The sequence below is a fragment of the Phocoena phocoena genome, chromosome 12, assembly GCF_963924675.1.
Source record: "Phocoena phocoena chromosome 12, mPhoPho1.1, whole genome shotgun sequence".
Taxonomy (NCBI): domain Eukaryota; kingdom Metazoa; phylum Chordata; class Mammalia; order Artiodactyla; family Phocoenidae; genus Phocoena; species Phocoena phocoena.
The window spans coordinates 41,791,874-41,812,191 of NC_089230.1; the positions used below are offsets into that span (position 1 = coordinate 41,791,874).

The 20,318-nt window shown below is 35.3% G+C and overlaps 1 protein-coding gene across 2 annotated transcripts in view; it reads left to right on the top strand.

The window, feature by feature from the left end:
- CEP85L (centrosomal protein 85 like) overlaps positions 1-20,318 on the top strand; it is a 153,035-nt gene that overhangs the window by 4,255 nt on the left and 128,462 nt on the right. For both annotated transcript variants that reach the window (XM_065889039.1, XM_065889040.1), the window contains exon 2: positions 18,475-18,636. In XM_065889039.1, the coding sequence (XP_065745111.1) occupies positions 18,475-18,636 (162 nt within the window). The remainder of the gene's footprint in view (positions 1-18,474; positions 18,637-20,318) is intronic.

Below are 20,318 nucleotides of genomic sequence, written 5' to 3' on the forward strand. Positions count from 1 at the left end.
GTTTGTTTATACAGTTATGTAACTAAAGGGAAAACCAAAGGTAATGTAGAACCAGTGTTCTAAAAAATTGGAGAAAACTTTCTTTTTAAGGTAATAGCAGTTAAAACAAGTGGGACTAATTAGCGTGGTTTGGAAAATACTGAACTTTTGACCTTTTCTTTAGGATTTAATTTTGTTTTGGCTTTACCCACAGTTTTTCAGCTTTACAGAGATAATTGTTATAAATGAAAATAAAATGAATATTTTCTTATATGTCCATACAAAGATCAAACAAAAGGCCCCCCTCCCCCTCCTTTTTTTTTTTCAATTGGCAAGTGTGGTTAGAAAGCTAATTTTAAATAGAACAAATGTTATGTCTTTTATGCATTTGGTTGAGTGCATTTGAGAAGATCCTGTTATTCAAAATGTATAATAGTTTCAAATTTGGATGAAAGATAGATGTATTTCCCTTAGGTTTTAAAAATCTAGTATGATGTGGGGATATTTTGAGTACTTATACTTAGGTATACTGAATTTGTTCTTTTTTATAAATCATACTTTCAAAATATTAATACATTTAACCCTAAAACATTTGGAGGTAGGATATGATAGTTTTCAAGTGTGCTGAAAAGAAAATGCTATAGAAAATACTTACATGATCTGAAGAAGTGTCATTTGTTCAGTGCCTCAAGCTTTAAATCTGCCTTTTCCTAGTTGATTCCTGGCCCTAAGGTGTTTAGTGATGTGATAATGATGGTGGTAGTAGCTGGTATGATTATGTCAAATACAAAGTTTTTCTGTGGTTCTGAATTAAATGGACCCAAAGGTACTCTGATAACAATGAAACATAACTCTTCTGCCTAAACTCATTTGGACGTGTTCTTTTATAATAGGCTTTGGGGGATGAGGGGTGAATCTCAACTTTAGTGATGACTTTTGTGAAATGAACCTGATTATTACTGATAGCTTCTTGGCTTGAATGAAGCTGGTAAATTAATCTGAGGCCAGACAGTAAATGGTGAGTTCAGCCTCTGTTGTGAATGTTTCTGTATGTTGAGAACAGAAAGTTTTTACACAGTCTTGAGTTTTCTGAGTGGATGAAATGTGTATATTTGTACTCTGAGAAAAAGATGAAGAAATGAAGGCTCTCAGATTTTACTGAGTTATAGCTTAATTAGTTCCTTCAAATTGTATATTAAAAAATGAACAATGTGATCATTTAGATAACTTCTAAAGCTACAATGAAATACTAATTATTGTTACTACTTAAGGATATATATATTTTACACTGGTAAAATAATATTCTACAAAGTGGAATTTATTGTATAAGGTTATTCATTTTAAGAACGGGACTGATCAACGTAAAAGAACATCAAATTGCTCTTCATACTAATATTTTACTTGCACTTTCTATTTTTCTTTAATTAAAAAAAATTCATTGTTGTTACCTAGCATAGTGCTTGGCACGTACATAAGTACTTGGTAAATATGAGTCATTCTTTCAGTAAACATTGTGTGGTAGGCATTGTACTAGGCGCTGGGGATACATCATTGAACAAGAAAGGTAGGGTCCCAGCTCTAAGGGAACTTACGTTCTAGTAGGGAGGAAACAGTCTGTAAGTAAACTAACAAGATAACTCAGCTGATGTTAAGTACTGTGAAGAAAAGGGAGCTGGTGAGATGGTGTGGGTAGAGCTGGGTAGAGAAGGCCTCCCTGAGGAGGTAGCATTGCTCTGAGACCTGAATGATGAGAAGGAGCCAGGCATGAGGGCAGGAGTGTCCAGGCAGAGCGTATAGAAACAGCTCCAAGGTGGAAATGAATTTGGGGAGCTTGAGGAATATCAGAGGTCAGTGAGTCTGGAGCACAGTGAGTAGGGATATGAGGTGAGGGAGGCCCGATGTAAGGCATCGTAAGAATTAGTAAGAATTTGGGGTTCTTTTCTGTGTGAGGGGAAGGCAGCTGTGGGTGGGTAGGGGAGATGACTGTTCATTCTTTCGCTCAGCACACTGAGTGTTACTGTGAGGCAAACCTCGTTCTGTGTTCTGTGTCCTGGGGAGATGAAGTAGATATCCCTGTCCTTGGTGTTTATAGATCACTCCTGGCTGTTTTGTGGGGGAAGAAAGTGTGGCGCAGTGGGGGAAAGATTGGCAGTAGGGAAGCCGGTTAATAGGTCATTGCGGTGATTGGGTGAGAGATGATGGCTTGGATCAGAGTGGTAAGATCGGATTGGAGAGAACAGAATGGGTCTGGAATATACTCGAGAAATAAAGCTGACAGTATTTACTGATGGTTTGGGGGTGGTAAATGAAGGAAGGAGGAATCAAAGATGATGTCTTAGTTGGGGCTTCAGTAATTATAATGGATGGCGGCGCCGTTTTCTGAGGTGTGGAGGAATGTGAGGAAGGTAAGTGGAATTAAGGGTCCTGTTTTAGCCGTGTGGTGTTTGAGATGCATTTTAGAGGTTCAGGTGAGAAGTTGGGTATACAAGTCTGCATCTCAGTGGGGAGGTGGGAAGGTGGAGGTAGGGATTTTGAGAGTTAGCTGTGTCTAAATGATGCCTAAACGTGATCATGTAGAGTATGGAGAAGGCAGCAGAGGTTACCGTCTTCTGGGCAGATAGAGGAGGAGGAGCCATCCAAAGAGACTGAGAAGGAGCAGCCTGTGAAGTAGGAGTGCACCCAGCAGGGTGTGGTGTTCCAGAGGAGAGGAGACTGAGGAAGGAGTCTTCACCCCCAGAGCCGCATGCTTCCAAGAGGCCATGTAAGACGAGACAGAAGAGGATGGACCAGTGCCACTGCATACTTCCAGTGAGAGACTTAAAAAGTTAAAACTAGTAGGGATTAAAGATTCTCTAATCGAGTCTGCACATTTTATTACATAGAATTGGTACCTAAATTCTCAGTGAGTGTTTGGGTTGCTTTCTTTGCCCTTACCACGTCTCAAGCTAGGGCGACCAACTATCTGGGTTTGCCTGGGACATTCAGTTTTAAAACTAGCGGTGGTGTCTCCTGGGATGCCTTACATTGAGCAGTCACTGAGTCTTGACTATAGGATTCTGCCTAGGGCATCTGAACTGGTGTAAGGTTTTAAATTACTTTAAAGAGATTTTAAATTACTTTAAAGATAGTAGATTCAAGATCAGGAACTTTGTTTACATAGTAGATGTCTTCATTGCTTACATAGTATATGTCTCTTTACATAGTAGATGTCTTCATTGCTTTATTGATGCTGTCTTAACACTAAAAGTTCAGAGTTCTGAAGTGAACTCTAGTTTTTAGTTAACCTTCTGAAAGAGAATGGGATGAAAAATTTGGACTGCATTTCATGTAAAGTTTAAAGTTTTCTATGAGGTGCTTTCACTGTCTTGTAGAGGCAGATATTGTGTGTTTATTGATCATAATCAATATACATTGCTTTGTCATGACATTACTGAAGCTTTTTCATTAATTCTGAGCATCCCATCTCATTTTAGGAATAATGTACTGAAAAGTTTAACTAGAAGTTAAGTTTTTAAATTAGGGGGTGTTATTTATAAATTTTCTCAAAACTTTATTTTGGAGTGTTTTAAAACTAAAGTTTTGTTTTCGTTTTGGCATTTAAATGTATTATGTAAAGCACTTAGGCTCCTAAGTATCAGAAAACAAAAGGCTAATTGAGAAATAATGAGCTTACTCTGCTTTCTTTGGAGGTCAGTGGCTATGTGAATTTTCATTAGGTCTAGCAGCATTAGGTCTTAACAACTTTATTTAGGAATGTTTATTTTTATTGGTGCTTTTATTTCTTCCTGGGCTGATGATCCTTCTTAAGTTTGGACATAATTTGCTACCATGTAGAATATTTTCTCTATTAATTGATATTGTGAAATAGTTATATTCAAAGACAAAGGTAAACCCCTCTGGAATACGACTTGTTATACTCCCTCACGTTTGTAGTGGTTTTATTAAAAAAACCTCTTATTAGTTTTTATCATACCTCATTTTTTTCCAGTTTATAAACAGAAACAAAGGCTTATGAGAGACTAAATTAAATATGTGGCCCTCATTCCAAATAGCTACCAAATACTCTTTTGAATACAGCATTTCGTGTAACCAGAGTATAAGATAGGAATCTTTGGCCTCTCCACATATTGAAATCAACAGGCACATGATTTTTTTCATAGAAGGAGATGGTCTTACCTTTGTTCGTTGCTACCCTGACGCTCTTGAGTTCCTTGTTTTATATTGTGAGTGAATATTACTGGTTTGAATTCATACTTTTTATGTGAAAGGTGAACCACTTATTTATCCATCTTATCATTGTTCTTAATTGAGTTAATTTTAACCTCCACCTAGTTTAAAACTCTTCCTTGTTATACTCAAATTGAAAGTAAGGACATTTAGAATCACATCTGAAGACTATAGTCTTATACCTTTTGTGGTAATATTTTTAAAAATTATTTTTATTAATTTTAGTAATAATAGTACTAATAAGTAGTTTTAATAGTAATAGTTAATGAACTTCCAGATTTCTTTTTTATATTTAGAAAGCAAAGAATACTAGGTGTTGATTACTTAAAATTCGATTTAAATCCTTAAATGCAAGAAAGCCAATTAACTTAGATTGAGGTAGATTTTTTTCCAGTTTGATTGAGGTGTAATTGATATATAACATTGTATTAGTTTAAGGTGTACAATATCATGACTTGCTGTATGTATATATTGCAAAATGATTACCATAATAAGTTTAGTTAACGTCCATCACCACACGTAGTTATGTTTTTTTTTCTTGTGATGAGAACTTTAAAGATTTACTAATTTTAGTAACTTTTAGATACACAGTATAGTATTGTTAACTATAGTCGCCATGCTGTACATTATATCCCCAAACTTATTTATCTTATACCTGGAAGTTTGTACTTTTGGACCACCTTCACCTGTTTCAAACCCCCACCCTCCCACCACCTGCCCCTGGAAGCCACCAGTCAGTTCCCTGTCTCTATGAGTTTGTTTGTTTTTAGATTCTACATATAAATGAGATCATACAGTATTTGTCTTTCTCTGTCTGGCATATTTCGTTTATTGTAATGCCCTCAAGGTCCATTCATGTTACAACAGGATTTTCTTCTTCTTATGGCTGAATAATATTCCATTCTGTACAAATGCATTTTCTTTAGTCATCCATCTGTTGATGGACCCTTAGGTTGTTTCTGTGTTTTGGCTGTTGTAAATAGTGCAGCAGTGAACATGGGGGATGCAGGTATCCCTTTGGGATAGTGATTTCATTTCTTTTGGGTATATACCTAGAAGTGGGATTGCTGGATCATGTGATAGTTCTATTTTTAGTTTCTTGAGTAACCTCCATACTGTTTTATGGTGGCTACACCAATTTACATGCCCACCAGTAGTGTACAAGTTTCCTCTTTTCTCCACATTCTTGCAAACACTTGTTATTTCTTGTCTTTTTAATAATAGCCATTCTAACAGGTATGAAGTGCTATCTCAGTGGTTTTGATTTGCGTTTCGCTGCTAATTAGTGATGTGGAGCACCTTTTCATGTACCTGTTGCCGTTTGTATGTCTTCTTTGGAGAAATGTTTTTTCAGTTCCTCTCCCCATTTTTTAATCAGATTGTTTTTTTTCTATTGAGTTGTATCATTTACTTCTACATTTTGGATATTAACCCCTTATAAGATAGATGACTTGCAGATATTTTCTCCTATTCAGCAGATCGCCTTTTCATTTTGTTGATGGTTTCCTTTGCTGTGCAGAAGTTTTTTAGTTTGATGTAGTATACTTTTTATTTTTACTTTTTGTTGCCTTTGCTTTTGGTGTCAAATCCAAAAAAATCATTGCCAAGACTGATGTCAAGGAGCTTACCTCTGTGTTTTCTTCTAGGAGTTTTACGGTTTCAAGTCTTACATTTTTAACCCATTGAATTGATTTTCATGTGTGGTGTAAGATAAGGTCCAGTTTCATTCTTTTGCATGTGGTTGTCCAGTTTTCTCAATTCCATTTATTGAAGAGACTATTTCTGGGCCCTTTATTCTGTTCCATTGATCTATTGTGTCTGTTTTTATGCCTGGCACTTTAAAAAATATCTTTACATATTAATTCATTTAATTATCACAACAGCCCTATAGGATAGATACTATAATTTTTTTTCTCTTCTTACATATGAAGAAACTGAGGCACAGATTGGCTAAGTGACTTACTCAAGATCTCACTGCTTATAAGAGTGGTACAGAACTTGAACCCAGGCAGTCTAGTTTCATAGTCCATATTCTTTTCCACTAAGCTATACTATTAATTCTATAATTAAAGAAAAAGTAAAACTATTGGAGTCACTTACCCTAGAGGTAAACAGTACTGAAATGAAGTAGAAGAGTAGGATGAATAACATAAATATCTCTATATTATGTTTCTTTCACTTTAGCTAGGTATTTTCCAGTGTAGTACAAGATTTTCTGTTTTTGTTTTCCTGATTACTATTAATGTGAATATTTTTCTTGTGTTTTAATGTTCTGTTTAATTTTTGGGTGACTTTTTTGTGCCTTTTGACGCTATTGAAAATTGTTTTCCCACATTTATTAGGAATTTTGGCCAACAGCCTTTCAAATCACTTATAATTATTAGTGTTTTATTGTTTTGTTTGTTTGTTTTTATCTGCATTGGAAAATATTTACTGATCTTTAAATAGATACTTAAATGCAAACTGGCTCAAGGGATAGTTTAAAATCTCCTGGATTTTAAAACAAACAGACAACAACCAAAAACAAAACGAAACAAAAAAACACCCTGTTTTAATCCTTCTAAAACAAAGACTATTTTTAAGATCTAATTATAAAGCTTCCAAAATTTTAATTTTGTGCCAGGAACATTTATTGGGTACCCAGTAGTTATAATGACTACATTATAATGACTACATTTATTGAGACATTTATTGAGACCCTGTCTTAACTGTGCAGCTCTGTGCTAGAGACTAAAAATGTTGCCTTTTGGTGAGGAAGAAGAAAGTCAAATACATATGGGTTAATATAATTTAGTAAATGCTGTTATGGTATTTTGAGTGATATATTGGGAGAGCACAAAGTAGTAGTTATTTTAATACCACCTGGAGAAATCAGAGAAAACATTTAGAGCAAGTTAATTCTGAATCAGGACTCTTAAAGAAGAGAGAGAAGAGAAATAGCTTGGAGTCAACGAAAGAACCTGATCTGTTTGGAGGCAGTGGTTAGGTATGTGCAGCTACAGAGTATAGAGGAGCTGACGTGGGAGGGGTAGGATTGTAAAGTCTTAGAAAATGAGGTTGCCAGCTGGTGAAGAACTTTGCCAAAGTTAAGGAATTTGAGTTTTAAGCAAAAGAATGACGTAAATATATTTTCTGATAGTAGGGTAGAGGCTGGCTTGGGCAGTTACTCCAGCAGGACATCTGTGCGGCAGTTCAGCCAAAAGACATATGATCTGTGACAGTGGGAAGAAGAGGAGAGAACTAATTCAGTGAATACTTCTGAAATGGACTGAAGAGTTTCAGAAATGGATTAGGTGTATGAGTTAAGGAAAAGAGATTTTTGTTGTTGTTGTATTCCCTGCATTTATTTCTTTTTAACTTGGTTTCTATTGATAGAATTGGGGCAGTTTGAAGGCTACTGTTCTGAACTTTGAGGAGAAGTACTTGTTAACATTTCAGAGATGTCCTTGTTAACATTTCAGAGATGTTATATTGTGAGACTTGTGTATCTTATGTCAAATAAGGGTAAATATGATTTGATATTTTCTTTTTTTTTCTGTTTTATTTTATTAAAAAAGGTTGGTCTCAGTGCACTGAATGGGTGATAACCTACATTTTAAAAAACACCGTAATTTGTATTCATAGTTTGTATTGTATATTGAGCTTTTTATTTACAACTATAAATCTGCTTTGTCAATGGTGTTGTTTATTTTTTTGGCTTAGCATTGTCATTTTAAAAATTCAATAAGATTAGTTCTTCTAAGTGCAGTTACAATTATGTTAGCATATTGTGGAAGACTTGATGTTGTGTGCATTTTTGCTTCCAATTTAGAAAAAAAGCTTCAGAAATAAAATAAAATATAATAGGTTACTTATTCATTTGATGCTAATCTTCCTGTATTTCCAATGTGAGAAATATTAGTAATTATTAAATAAGTTATCCCTGGGCATTCAGTATTCTATTTAAAATTATTGAAACTGGTATTAAGAAATGTAACATACTGTCTTCCAAAGAGAAGTCCCAATGTATGGTGTCTTGGGAATCTTTGCTGTTCTTGCAGAAATGCATCTTTGTTCTAGAGAGAGCGGATTCTACACAGTCATTCAGTTGCTCTAATATGATAGGACCTAGGTAATACTTTATTTCAGAGATTACTGAGCCTTAAAGTTTGCTTTTTTTTTTTTACATATCTAGAAATTGAGTAATTCCCTTTTAGTAGTGTAGTCTTATAACTATTGTGTGAGAAAATTTTCCTTGTATCACCTGGTAAACATATTCGTGTCTAATTCTGACTGCTTTGTGATTCTGGATTATGTTGAATAGAGACACGCCATGTCATTCTTCTCAGATTGAATTCATTCAATCTAAATGAAAGATTAGAATGTTATTTCAATCATGACATTTTGTTAATTATCTTCAGTGTTCTAGGCACATAAAATATTGGATCTTTTTAAGAAAGTAGCAGTTATATTTAAAGGTTAAGACAAATGTGAATTCAGGCTAGAGGAGATCACCTTCTAGAGATAATTTCGTCATTTTGGGAAACCTGAATGAATTGCCTATTCCTTTAAAAGGAAAAGTTTAGCATAAATAAGATCATTGTGATACCATCATAAGCAAATTAAAATGTCTTACTGATTTAAAAGAATAAGATGCTGTTCTGAATAGGACATGTTTTCCCCATTGATTGATCGAATGATTTGCCTGATGTGATTGGACTTATTATATGCTTCCTTCTTCTAGAGTTCTTTTGATGAGGATGCCTTCCTAGAAAAAGGACTGCACTGGTCTTTTGTCAAAGTATATGAGTTGCTGTGTTTCCCTGGTAGACTCTCCTACAGCTTTAAAAAGCTTCATAATTTTTTTCTTCTACTGGACTAAATTAATTGTGATATTGAAACAGACTTGTAGCTATCAACCAAAACAAAGAACCAGTCTGTTCTAAGTTCTTTACTTTGAAGAAATATTTTTCCTTTTAAGTGTATAAATATAATTCATTTTGTGAACATTAATTTGTAGTTTTGAATTTTTAAACATTTAAAAAAAGTTAAGGTAGTTTGATTTATGTTTTAGAATGTACGCATTTTGTTCCAAACTAGGCCAACTAAGTTGTATACCCATTTCCCAGAAAACATATCTCCAAAGACTTTCATTAATAGTTACTTAGCACAGGTATAGAATAACTAAGAGGTACTTAATAAGTAAATTATTTGATTTATTAGTGGTAGGGTTTAAGGATTAAAAAAATAAAGCTTATTTTTCTGATTATTAAAGTAATAATACAAAGCATAAAAGTCAAAGAAATTACCAGTAATCTTACCATCTAGGGAAAACCACAGGTAGTATTTTGATGTATTTCTTTCCAGTTGCTTTATGCAGTTTTTTTTGTTTGTTTGAATGTTTACTATATGCTGGCTGCAGCACTGAGTAAGATCTGGAACACATGGTCCTTGCCCTCAATGACTATTACTACAGTGTAGAAGGAGGACAGATACAGGCACAGATAACTTCAGTTTGATATGGTGAGTGCTAAGCTAGAAACAGGCAAAAAAAGAGTTCAGAGAATTCCTAGACAATATGAAATCTGAGGTTATTTGTGAACTTCTGATTTATTAAATTTTATTTCTTACTTAGATTGACAATATAAACATTTTATACTTTTAGGTCTTCACTATTTTAATGGCCAAAATTGTGTTCCCTTCTCCCTTTTGGTTTATTTGTAACAGTTCCTTATTAGAAATAATGCTTAAGGAACATTCTATAGCCCCATTGTCCCAAATGTTGGATTCTTTTTTTTAAATTTAGCTTTATTGGGGTATAATTGATAAATAAAATTGTAATGTATTAAGTGTAAATGTGATGTTTTGATATATATATACATTGAGAAAGGATTCTCATTAGAGTTGATTAACACATCCATCACCTCACATAATTCCTTTTTTTTTAAGTTGAGGACACTTTAAGTTTTATTCTCTTAGCAAATTTCAAGTATACAAAACTGTTGTTAACTATAGTCATCATATTCTACATTAGATGCTAAGACTTAGCATAATATTCTATTGTGTGTGTGTGTGTGTGTGTGTGTGTATGTGTGTGTGTGTGTGTGTGTGTCTTTGGAAAAATATCTATTCAGGCCCTTTGGCCATAGTTTATTTGGGTGTTTTTTTGCTGTTGAGTTGTTCTTTATATATTTTGTATATTAATCCCTTATTGGATATATGGTTTGCAGATACTTTCTCCCATTCTATAGGTTGCCTTTTCTTTTTTTTTTTTTTTTTTTTTTTGCGGTACGCGGGCCTCTCACTGTTGTGGCCTCTCCCGTTGCGGAGCACAGGCTCCGAACGCGCTGGCTCAGCGGCCATGGCTCACGGGCTCAGCCGCTCCGCGGCATGTGGGATCCTCCCGGACCGGGGCACGAACCCGTGTCCCCTGCATTGGCAGGCAGACTCTCAACCACTGCACCACCAGGGAAGCCTTTTCTTTTCTTTTTTCTTTTATTTCTTTCTTTCCTTTCTTTCTTCCTTCATTCGTTTGTTCGTTCCTTTCTTTTTCTTTTTATGATGATTTTCCTTGCTATTCAAAAGCTTTTTAGTTTGATATAGTACCATTTGTTTATTTTTGCTGTTGGTGTCAAAATCCAAAAAAATCATTGCAAGATCAATGTTAAGGAGCATACCTGTATGTTTTCTTCTAGGAGTTTTATGGTTTCAGGTCTTATGTTCAAATCTTTAATCCATTTTGAGTTCATTTTTGTGTATCGTGTAAGATAGGGGAACAGTTTCATTCTTTTGCCTTCGGCTGTTCCGTTTTCCTAACACCATTTATCCTTTCCCCTTTGTATATTCTTGGATCCCTGATAGTTAATTAACTCACTGTGTATGCATGGGTTTATTTCTGTGCTCTCTGTTCCATTCCAGTGATCTGTGAGTCTTTATTTAGTGACAGTACTGTTTTAATCACTACAGCTTTATAGTATAGTTTGAAATCAGGATGTTTGATGCTTCCAGCTTTGTTCTTTTTCAGAATTGATTTGGCCATTCAAGGTCTTTTGTGGTTCTATACAAATTTTAGCATTGTTTTTTCTATTTCTGTGAAAAATACCATTGAAATTTTTATAGGGATTGCATTGAATCTGTGGCTTACTTTGGGTAGTATGGACATTTTAACAATATTCTTCCAATTTGTGAGCATGAAATATCTTTGCATTTATTTGTGTCTTCTTCAGTTTCTTTCATTTCAAGGTATTATAGTTTTTGATGTGTGGATATTTTACTTCCTTGGTTTAATTTACTTCTTAGTGTTCTTTTCAATGCAATTGTAAATGGATTGTTTTCTTAATCTGTCTTTTCAATAATTTGTTGTTAGTATATAGAAACATAACTGATTTTTATGTATTGATTTTTGTATTCTGTAACTTAACTGAATTTGCTGATTAGTTCTAACAGTTTTTTGGTGGTTTTCCATATATAGTATGTCATATGCAAATAGAGACAGTTTTACTGCTTCCTTTCCGATTTGGATACCTTTTATTTCTTTTTCTTATCTAGTTGCTCTGGCTAGGACTTCCAGTACTTCATTAAGTAAAACTGGTGAGAGTAGGTATCCTTGTCTTGTTCCTGATCTTGTTCCTCAGCTTTTTCACTGTTGAGTATGATGTTAACTGTGGGCTAGTCATATATGGCCTTTATTGTGTTGAGTTATGTTCCCTCTGTACCCAGTTTGTTGACAGTTTTATCTTGAAAGGATGTTGAATTTTGTCAAATACCTTTCCTACATCTTTTGAGTTTATATGATGTCTATGCTTTATGTTGTTGATGTGGTATATCACATTTATTGATTTGCATATGTTGAACCATTCTTGCATCCCTGGAATAAATCCCATTTGATTATGGTGTATGGTCCTTTTGATGTGCTGTTGAATTAGGTTTGCTAATATTTTGTTGAGGATTTTTGTATCTATGTTATTAGGGATATTAGCCTGTGATTTTCTTGTAGTGTCCTTGTCTGGGTAATGTAGTGTCCAGTGTAGGGTAATGATGGCTTCTTAAAAAGAGTTTGGAATTATTCTCTCCCTTTCCATTTTTTGGAAGAGTTTGAGAAGGATTGGTATTAATTCTTCAAATGTTTGGTAGGATTCATTCCCTAGTGAAACCATTTGGTCCTGGACATATCTTTGTTGAAAGGATTTTGATTATTGATTCAGTATCTGTACTAGTAATTGATCTGTTCAGACTTTCTTTGTCTTCATGATTTAGTCTTGGTAGGTTGTATGTTTCTAGGAATTTAGGTTGTATGTTTCTAGGAATTTTCTAGGTTGGCCAATTTGTTGGCTTATGATTGTTCATAGCAGTTTCTTATGATCCTTTGTATTTCTGTGTGAGCAGTTGTAATGTCACCTTTTTTATTTTATTTGAGACTTTTTTTTCCCATAGTCATTCAGGCTTGTCAGTTTTGTTTATCTTTTCAAAATAGCTTTAGTTTCATTGATCTTTTCAGTTGTCTTTTTAGTCTATATTTCATTTATTTCCACTCAGATTCTTCTTATTTCCTTCCTTCTTTAAACTTTTTTTTTTTTTTTTTAGCGTCACCACGCAGCTTGCAGAATCTCAATTCCCTGACCAGAGACTGAACCCGGGCCACGGTAGTGAAAGCCCGGAATCCTAAATTAGTTCCTTCCTTCTACTAACTTTGGGGTTAGTTTGTTCTTTTTCTAGTTCCTTAAGGTGTAAAGTTAGATTGTTCATTTGAGCTTTCTTAATGTTGGCATTTATCACTACAAACTTCCTTCTTAGAACTACTTTTGCATTCCATAAGTTTTGTTATGTTGTGTTTCCATCATTTGTCTCAAGATATTTTTTGATTTCCCTTTTGATTTCTTTTTTGACCCATTGGTGGTTTAGGAGCATGTTGTTTAAGTACCACATATTTGAGAATTTTCTGTTTTCTTCTTTTAATTGATTTATTTCATACCATTGTCATTGGAAAAGACGGCTGGATATGGTGTAAATCTTCTTAAATGTAGTAAGACTTATTTTGTGTCATAAGACATGATCTGTCTTGGAGAATGTTTCATGTGCACTTGAGAAAAAAAATGTGTATTTATATTCTTTTTCTATCTCTATATATCTGTAGGAAGAGATTTATTGTAAAGAATTTGTTCATGTGATTATGGAGGCTGGTAAGACCCAAGATCTGCTGTGTGAGTCAGCAAGCTGGAGACCCAGGGGAGTCAATGGTTTAGTTTAAAATTGAATTTGAAGGCCTGAGAACCAGGAGAGCTGATGTTGGAGTTTTATTCTGAAGGCTGACAGGCCTGAGACCCAGGAAGAGCTGATGTTTCACTTCCAGTCCAAAGACAGGGAAAAGCCAATGTTCTATTTTGAAGGCCTTTAGGCAGGAAAAATTCTCTTTTTATTGGGGGTGGGTCAACCTTTTGTTCCATTCAGACCTTCAGCTGGTTTGATGAGGCCCATCCACATATGGAGGGCAATCTGCTTTACTCAGTCTACCAATTTAAATATTAATCTCACCTAAAAATAGCCTCACAGAAACATGCAGAATAATGTTTCACCCAGTATCTGGCCACCCCATGGTCCAGTTATGTTGACACATAAAATTAATCATCATACTATGTTTGATGTTGTCTAAGAGTTTTGAACCATACAGGGGAATTCCCTTGCAATCCAGTGGTTAGGACTCTGTGCTCTCACTGCCAAGGGCCTGGGTTCAATCCCTGGTTGGGGAACTAAGATCTCACAAGCCACACGGCGTGGCCCAAAAAATAAATAAATAAACCATACAGGTCAACTTGTTATCGAGTTCAAGCTTGTACTGCTCACTGCACGACAGGCTGTTAAAGTGAGAGATGAGTTGTCGGGGCAAGGAATAGTGACTTTATTTGGAAAGCCAGCAAACTGATGCATCAAAGAACCATCTTGCCTGCGTTAGAATTCAGGCTTCTTTTATACTAAAAGGGGAGGGAGTAAAGTCAAACATTTCCTGGTTCCGGTCAGCCTCCAGAGGGGATGTGTTAATTTCTTCCTCCCTGTAGTCATTCACAGGTGGGCCTGGTCAGGATGTTTCTCGTGTGAGCTAAACAGAGGTATTTCACCTTAATGCTCACTACCTGGGAGGCAGGTTTCCCAGAGATGGGCCATTATGTATAATTTAAGCTTATAGGGAACATCCCTTTAGTGATTAACTTGTAAAAGAATGCAAAAGTTTCTTCCTTATTACAAACTGAGACTGTTTATTCTGGAAAAAGAAATCCAAAAAAGTTGTTGGTGTTGGTAGTCCTCAGATAACTTCAGTAATGCTCCGATGAATTTTCAGATTTAGAGCAGCAGGACTTGCTGTGGTATGTGCTCTAGGATGAACTAGAATTTCTTCTGAATAAAGGAATGAATTAACATGCCGGCTGAAGTTACTCATTTTGAGTCAGATGGATTTTAGAGAATATTTATCTATTAGAATAAGTTTTTACTCTTGATCAGGGGTCTGCAAACTAGGGCCCATGGATCAAATCTAGCTTGTCATCTGTTTTTATAAATAAAGTTTTATTGCAACACAGTCATACCCATTCTGTTGTCTACTGCTGCCTTTACCACAATGGTGACAGAGCTGGATAGTTTTGATAGAAATCAAATGGCTTGCAAAGGTGAAAATACTTACTGTCTGACCTTCAGAAAGCTTCAGAAAAAGTTTTGTTGAGCCATTCTTCTTGGTAATAGTTAATGATTTAAGACTAATTATTGAAAATCTTCCCAGCTTCTGGTAATAACACCATATCATTATCAGTGTTTTTTTTCTTTCTTTCTTCTTTTACCCCCTGTTACTGGTGTGTATGTGTGTGGGGGGGTGGGGGGGCTGGGGGGCGGGGGTATTATATCTTTTTATCTACAAATGGTTTCCTTGAGCCAAGATTTGTTAACAATAAATGGGGGTGGAGGTGGTGTGGCCTAAACATGTAATACTACTTTATACTGCTCAAGATGATTATATTGTCTAAAAGCAAGAGTTTTTACTTTATTTCAGTGGTTTTATGCAGCTTTTGTAAAATTGTTAACCAGGAATCTGTTGAATTTACATACCTTGCTCTATAGCTGGTTCCTTTCAGAATCAAATGTTGATGTAATCTGCAAATCAATATAAGTAATTTTCAGCATTTTTCCGCAGAAGATAATAGTGTATAATCATCATCATCATCATCATCGTCATCATCCCTAGTGATAGAGTAAATGTTCTGTAATGTATTTGTTCCTTTAGTAAAACATTGTAGTCAATGTTGACATTTAGACGTAGAGCTCCCTGGAAGCTCCTTTTTCCATATATGTAAATGTACAATCTCTTCCCTAACCATGGAATCATACTATATATGTAGTGATACAAATGCTTTGCTCCCACACATACTTAATATTTTGGATGTCACTACATGTTAAAAAAAAAAAGTCAGTAAAATTATTTTTAGCACTTGAAGATTATCAACTAACTTACATATTTTGTTTCTAGGCATTTATTTTTATTATTAAAGTACTGTCCTTGTGCTTATATATTTTTATACTTCTCTATTACTTCTTTATAAAAATTCCTAGTAGGAGGTCTTATGTTGAAATTTAGGTACATGTTGAAATTTAGATACCTGTTTCCAGATGCCCTAATTTAGAAAGGTTCTATCAGTTTATATACCTACAAAAGTGTGTGAACTTTCTCTGCACTTTGTTTGACATGGGTATTTCAGATATTTGCCAGTGGTGTTTAATGTTATGATAATTTAAAAATCTAAAAATAAAAACATTGTTGTCTTTTTCATTTCTCTCATTATTAGTAAGGTCGGACATCTTTTCATATCTTTATTTGCCATTTCCATGTACTACCAGCCTATTTATGTTGTTTTCTGAGTATTCCTAAAAAAATTTCTCCAATTAATAGGTTTGCACTTGGGAGATAAAGTAGTGGGCTGGTTGCCCTTTTTGATAATGGTTTAGATAGGACTTTGAGTTCATTTAAAGGAATATTACCTGAGAAGCTGTTTAAAGAAAATATCTTTGGTGCAGATTATAGACAATCAGAGTTAGAGCAGATCTGGCGACAGAATGCCTTCACCTGGTGCTTTAATGTGTGAGTGCTTAGTCAGATGAATTAAGATAAGTCCCATTCTGAGATAGGTCTAGAATCTACAAAGTTTTAAGTGGTTGTTCTAGACCTCAGAGCTGGTAGAAGTGTTTCTTTGGCCACTATTTTTTAAGCTTGAGTTAATTTAAATGTATATGACTTTTAAGGCTGCTTGTATACTTCATAGATAGATCTATAAAACTCAAACTTAATTTATATATTATATTATAAATAGAAATGAAAGATAATAATTTGGCATAATGTTTTATTAGAACTAGAACTTTAATGTTGGGGTTAATATGGTAGAAAATAGCTTCAGGTCTGGTTTTATTATTTTTTTAAAACAATTTAATATTTATTTATTTATTTATTTGGTTGCACTGGGTCTTAGTTGTGGCAGGTGGGCTCCTTAGTTGTGGCATGCTAACTCTTAGTTGAAGCATGCATGTGGCATCTCGTTCCCTGACCAGGGATCAAACCCTGGCCCCTAGCATTGGAAGCGTGGAATCTTAACCACTGCACCACCAGGGAAGTCCCTGGTTTTATTATTAATCTCTTTATATATTTTGATATTAATAAAGAGAATGACTGTTCCTAAGTGTGGTAAAAATTATGTAATTAATTTTGTGGATGTGTTTGTCATTTTGTGATTCTTATGTTTATTAAACTGCTAGAAAGCTCTCCTTGCATGCCAATTTCAGTAGCGTGTAACATGATAATTCTGTAATGGTGTTTTGTTTCACATCATGATAAGTGCCCAGTCATTTCTGCTTTACTTAGAAGCAACTGCAATTGCAAACATAAAACCCAAATGGGAGTATTACAGTTATGTGATAATGTCTGCTTTAAGGTAGCTATTCATGTCATCTCTAATATGCTTATTAATTTTCAAGGGTATAATTGAATTGAAGGCTCAAAATTCTTGTACAGAGCTTGTTAACTCCCACAAATAAGTCTACAGGCTTCAATTTTAGAGCCACTGTGTTAACCGTTGATAAAGACATGTGCTACTATAGCTTTGTATAAAATTCAAGATTTAAAATTGCTCTTTCAAATTACTATAAACATTCTTCAGTGCTTGTCCTTTATTTCTGCACCTAATTTTTATGAACTTGTAATTAATAGTTCACAGAGTGGCATTGGTCCCTGGGTGTGTGTGTGTGTGTGTGTGTGTGTGTGTATATATTTTTTGTTTGTTTGTTTGTTTGCGGTACATGGGCTTCTCATTGTTGTGGCCTCTCCCGTTGCGGAGCACAGGCTCCGGACGCGCAGGCTCAGCGGCCATGGCTCACAGGCCTAGCCGCTCCATGGCATGTGGGATCTTCCTGGACTGGGGCACGAACCCGTGTCCCCTGCATCAGCAGGTGGACTCTCAACCACTGCACCACCAGGGAAGCCCCATGGGTATATTTCGAGTGGCATTGTAGACAGTAAAAGAATGAAGTGAGCAAAAACGTAAAATGATGGATAAATCAGAAAAAGACAAATGGAAGTTAAGTAAAAATGGACAATGTAAGTGAAAATAAAGATTATAAGAGAACACTGAAAAGTGATACATTAGCTAAACAATGAAGATTTAACGTAACTCAAAAGGGAAAATTAAAGAGCCAGGAAGATGCTCTGGTGTTAAACTTTTATCAAAAGATAACTAAAATCAATTAAAATAATGCAAAAGAATTTAAAATTTTAAGTGGCTAGGTTATAGTGGAAAAAAATAGATTTTTTTGACCTTCCATGAGCACATTCTACTTACATTGTCATGCAATATGATTTGATTAGATTTTCCCTGAGTCCCAATTCTCAGCTAATGCCTGTGTCTGGGATCACAGATGCCTACCTATCAAATATTACAAAGCAGAGTGCTGACATTTCCAGATGGATTGATGATAGAGTTGATATTTTAAATCAGACAGTAGTTCCATGTATAAAAGTTCAATGTCTATGAGCAGAAATCAGAGCTCTTCAGCCAGAGGAAGCTGCTAAATCAGCATTGAATTTGTGTATGTGTGATAAGTAAGTTTATTTGGTGAATCTTAGATATCACTGATCTATTTAAATTAATTTCGGCAGAAAATAAGCTTATTTTACCTTACTTGCATTTTTTACAAGGTCAAAAGATGTCTTCTGTTTACTCACAGACATTATAAATGTTAACTTCTGCATATTTTCTTTTGTAGGCCCAGATTATTCTTCATCAGCATGGTTACCTGGTAATGAATCATTGTGGCAGGCCACAACTGTTCCATCTAACCAGCGAAATAACCATATCAGGAGACATAGTATAGCTTCTGACAGTGGTGACACTGGCATTGGAACTTCCTGTTCTGACAGTGTGGAAGGTGAGCTGAATTCTTACTGGTTAGATATTAATCTTTGTAGAATGGCTGTGATTGAGAAAATTCAAGGGATGTGTTTTATTGTTCGAAACTAAGAAATTATAAAGTAGTGTTTGAATATTTAATAATGTTCAGTGTTGTTATATATCAAATGAAATTGTTCTTCTGATCGTATTTTTCCTTCATTCATTTTTTTGTGTTTTTTTTGTTTTTTTACATCTTTATTGGAGTATAATTGCTTTACAATGGTATGTTAGTTTCTGCTTTACAACGAAGTGCATCAGTTATACATATACATATGTTCCCATATCTCTTCCCTCTTGCGTCTCCCTCCCTCCCACCCTCCCTATCCCACTCCTCCAGGCGGTCACAAAGCACCGAGCTGATCTCCCTGTGCTATGCAGCTGCTTCCCGCTAGCTATCTATCTTACGTTTGGTAGTGTATATATATCCATACCTCTCTGTCGCTTTGTCACAGCTTACCCTTCCCGCTCCCCATATCCTCAAGTCCATTCTCTAGTAGGTCTGTGTCTTTATTCCTGTCTTACCCTTACATTCTTCATGACATTTTTTTTTCTTAAATTCCATATATATGTGTTAGCATACGGTATTTGTCTTTCTCTTTCTGACTTACTTCACTCTGTATGACAGACTCTAGGTCTATCCACCTCATTACAAATAGCTCAGTTTCGTTTCTTTTTATGGCTGAGTAATAGTCCATTGTATATATGTGCCACATCTTCTCTATCCATTCATCCGATGATGGACACTTAGGTTGTTTCCATCTCCGTGCTATTGTAAATAGAGCTGCAATGAACATTTTGGTACATGACTCTTTTTGAATTATGGTTTTCTCAGGGTATATGCCCAGTAGTGGGATTGCTGGGTCATATGGTAGTCCTATTTGTAGTTTTTTAAGGAACCTCCATACTGTTCTGCATAGTGGCTGTACCAATTCACATTCCCACCAGCAGTGCAAGAATGTTCCCTTTTCTCCACACCCTCTCCAGCATTTATTGTTTCTAGATTTTTTGATGATGGCCATTCTGACTGGTGTGAGATGATATCTCATTGTAGTTTTGATTTGCATTTCTCTAAAACTACAATGAGATATCATCTCACACCAGTCAGAATGGCCATCATTAAAATTTTTTTTTTTTTTTGCGGTACGCAGGCCTCTTACTGCTGTGGCCTCTCCCATTGTGGAGCACAGCCTCTGGATGCACAGGCTCAGCGGCCATGGCTCATGGGCCTAGCCGCTCCGCGGCATGTGGGATCTTCCCAGACCAGGGCACGAACCCGTGTCCCCTGCATCGGCAGGCAGACCCTCAACCACTGCACCACCAGGGAAGCCCCCTTCATTCATTTTTTAACTAAAGTTTTTATTTTGAAATAATTGTAGATTCACACGTGATTTAAAGAAATAGCACAGAGATTCTATATACCCTTTATCTCACCCCCCATTTAGTATCTTGCAAAACTATACTTCAGTATCACAACCAGGATATTGACATTGATATAGTCAAAATACAGAACATTCCTATCATCAGAGTATACCTTATTCTGCTCACACCCACTTCCCCTCCTCCTCTTCTTTTTTTAAATTAATTAATTTCTTTTTAATTAATTAATTTTTTTGGCTGTGTTGGGTCTTCGTTTCTGTGCGAGGGCTTTCTCCAGTTGCA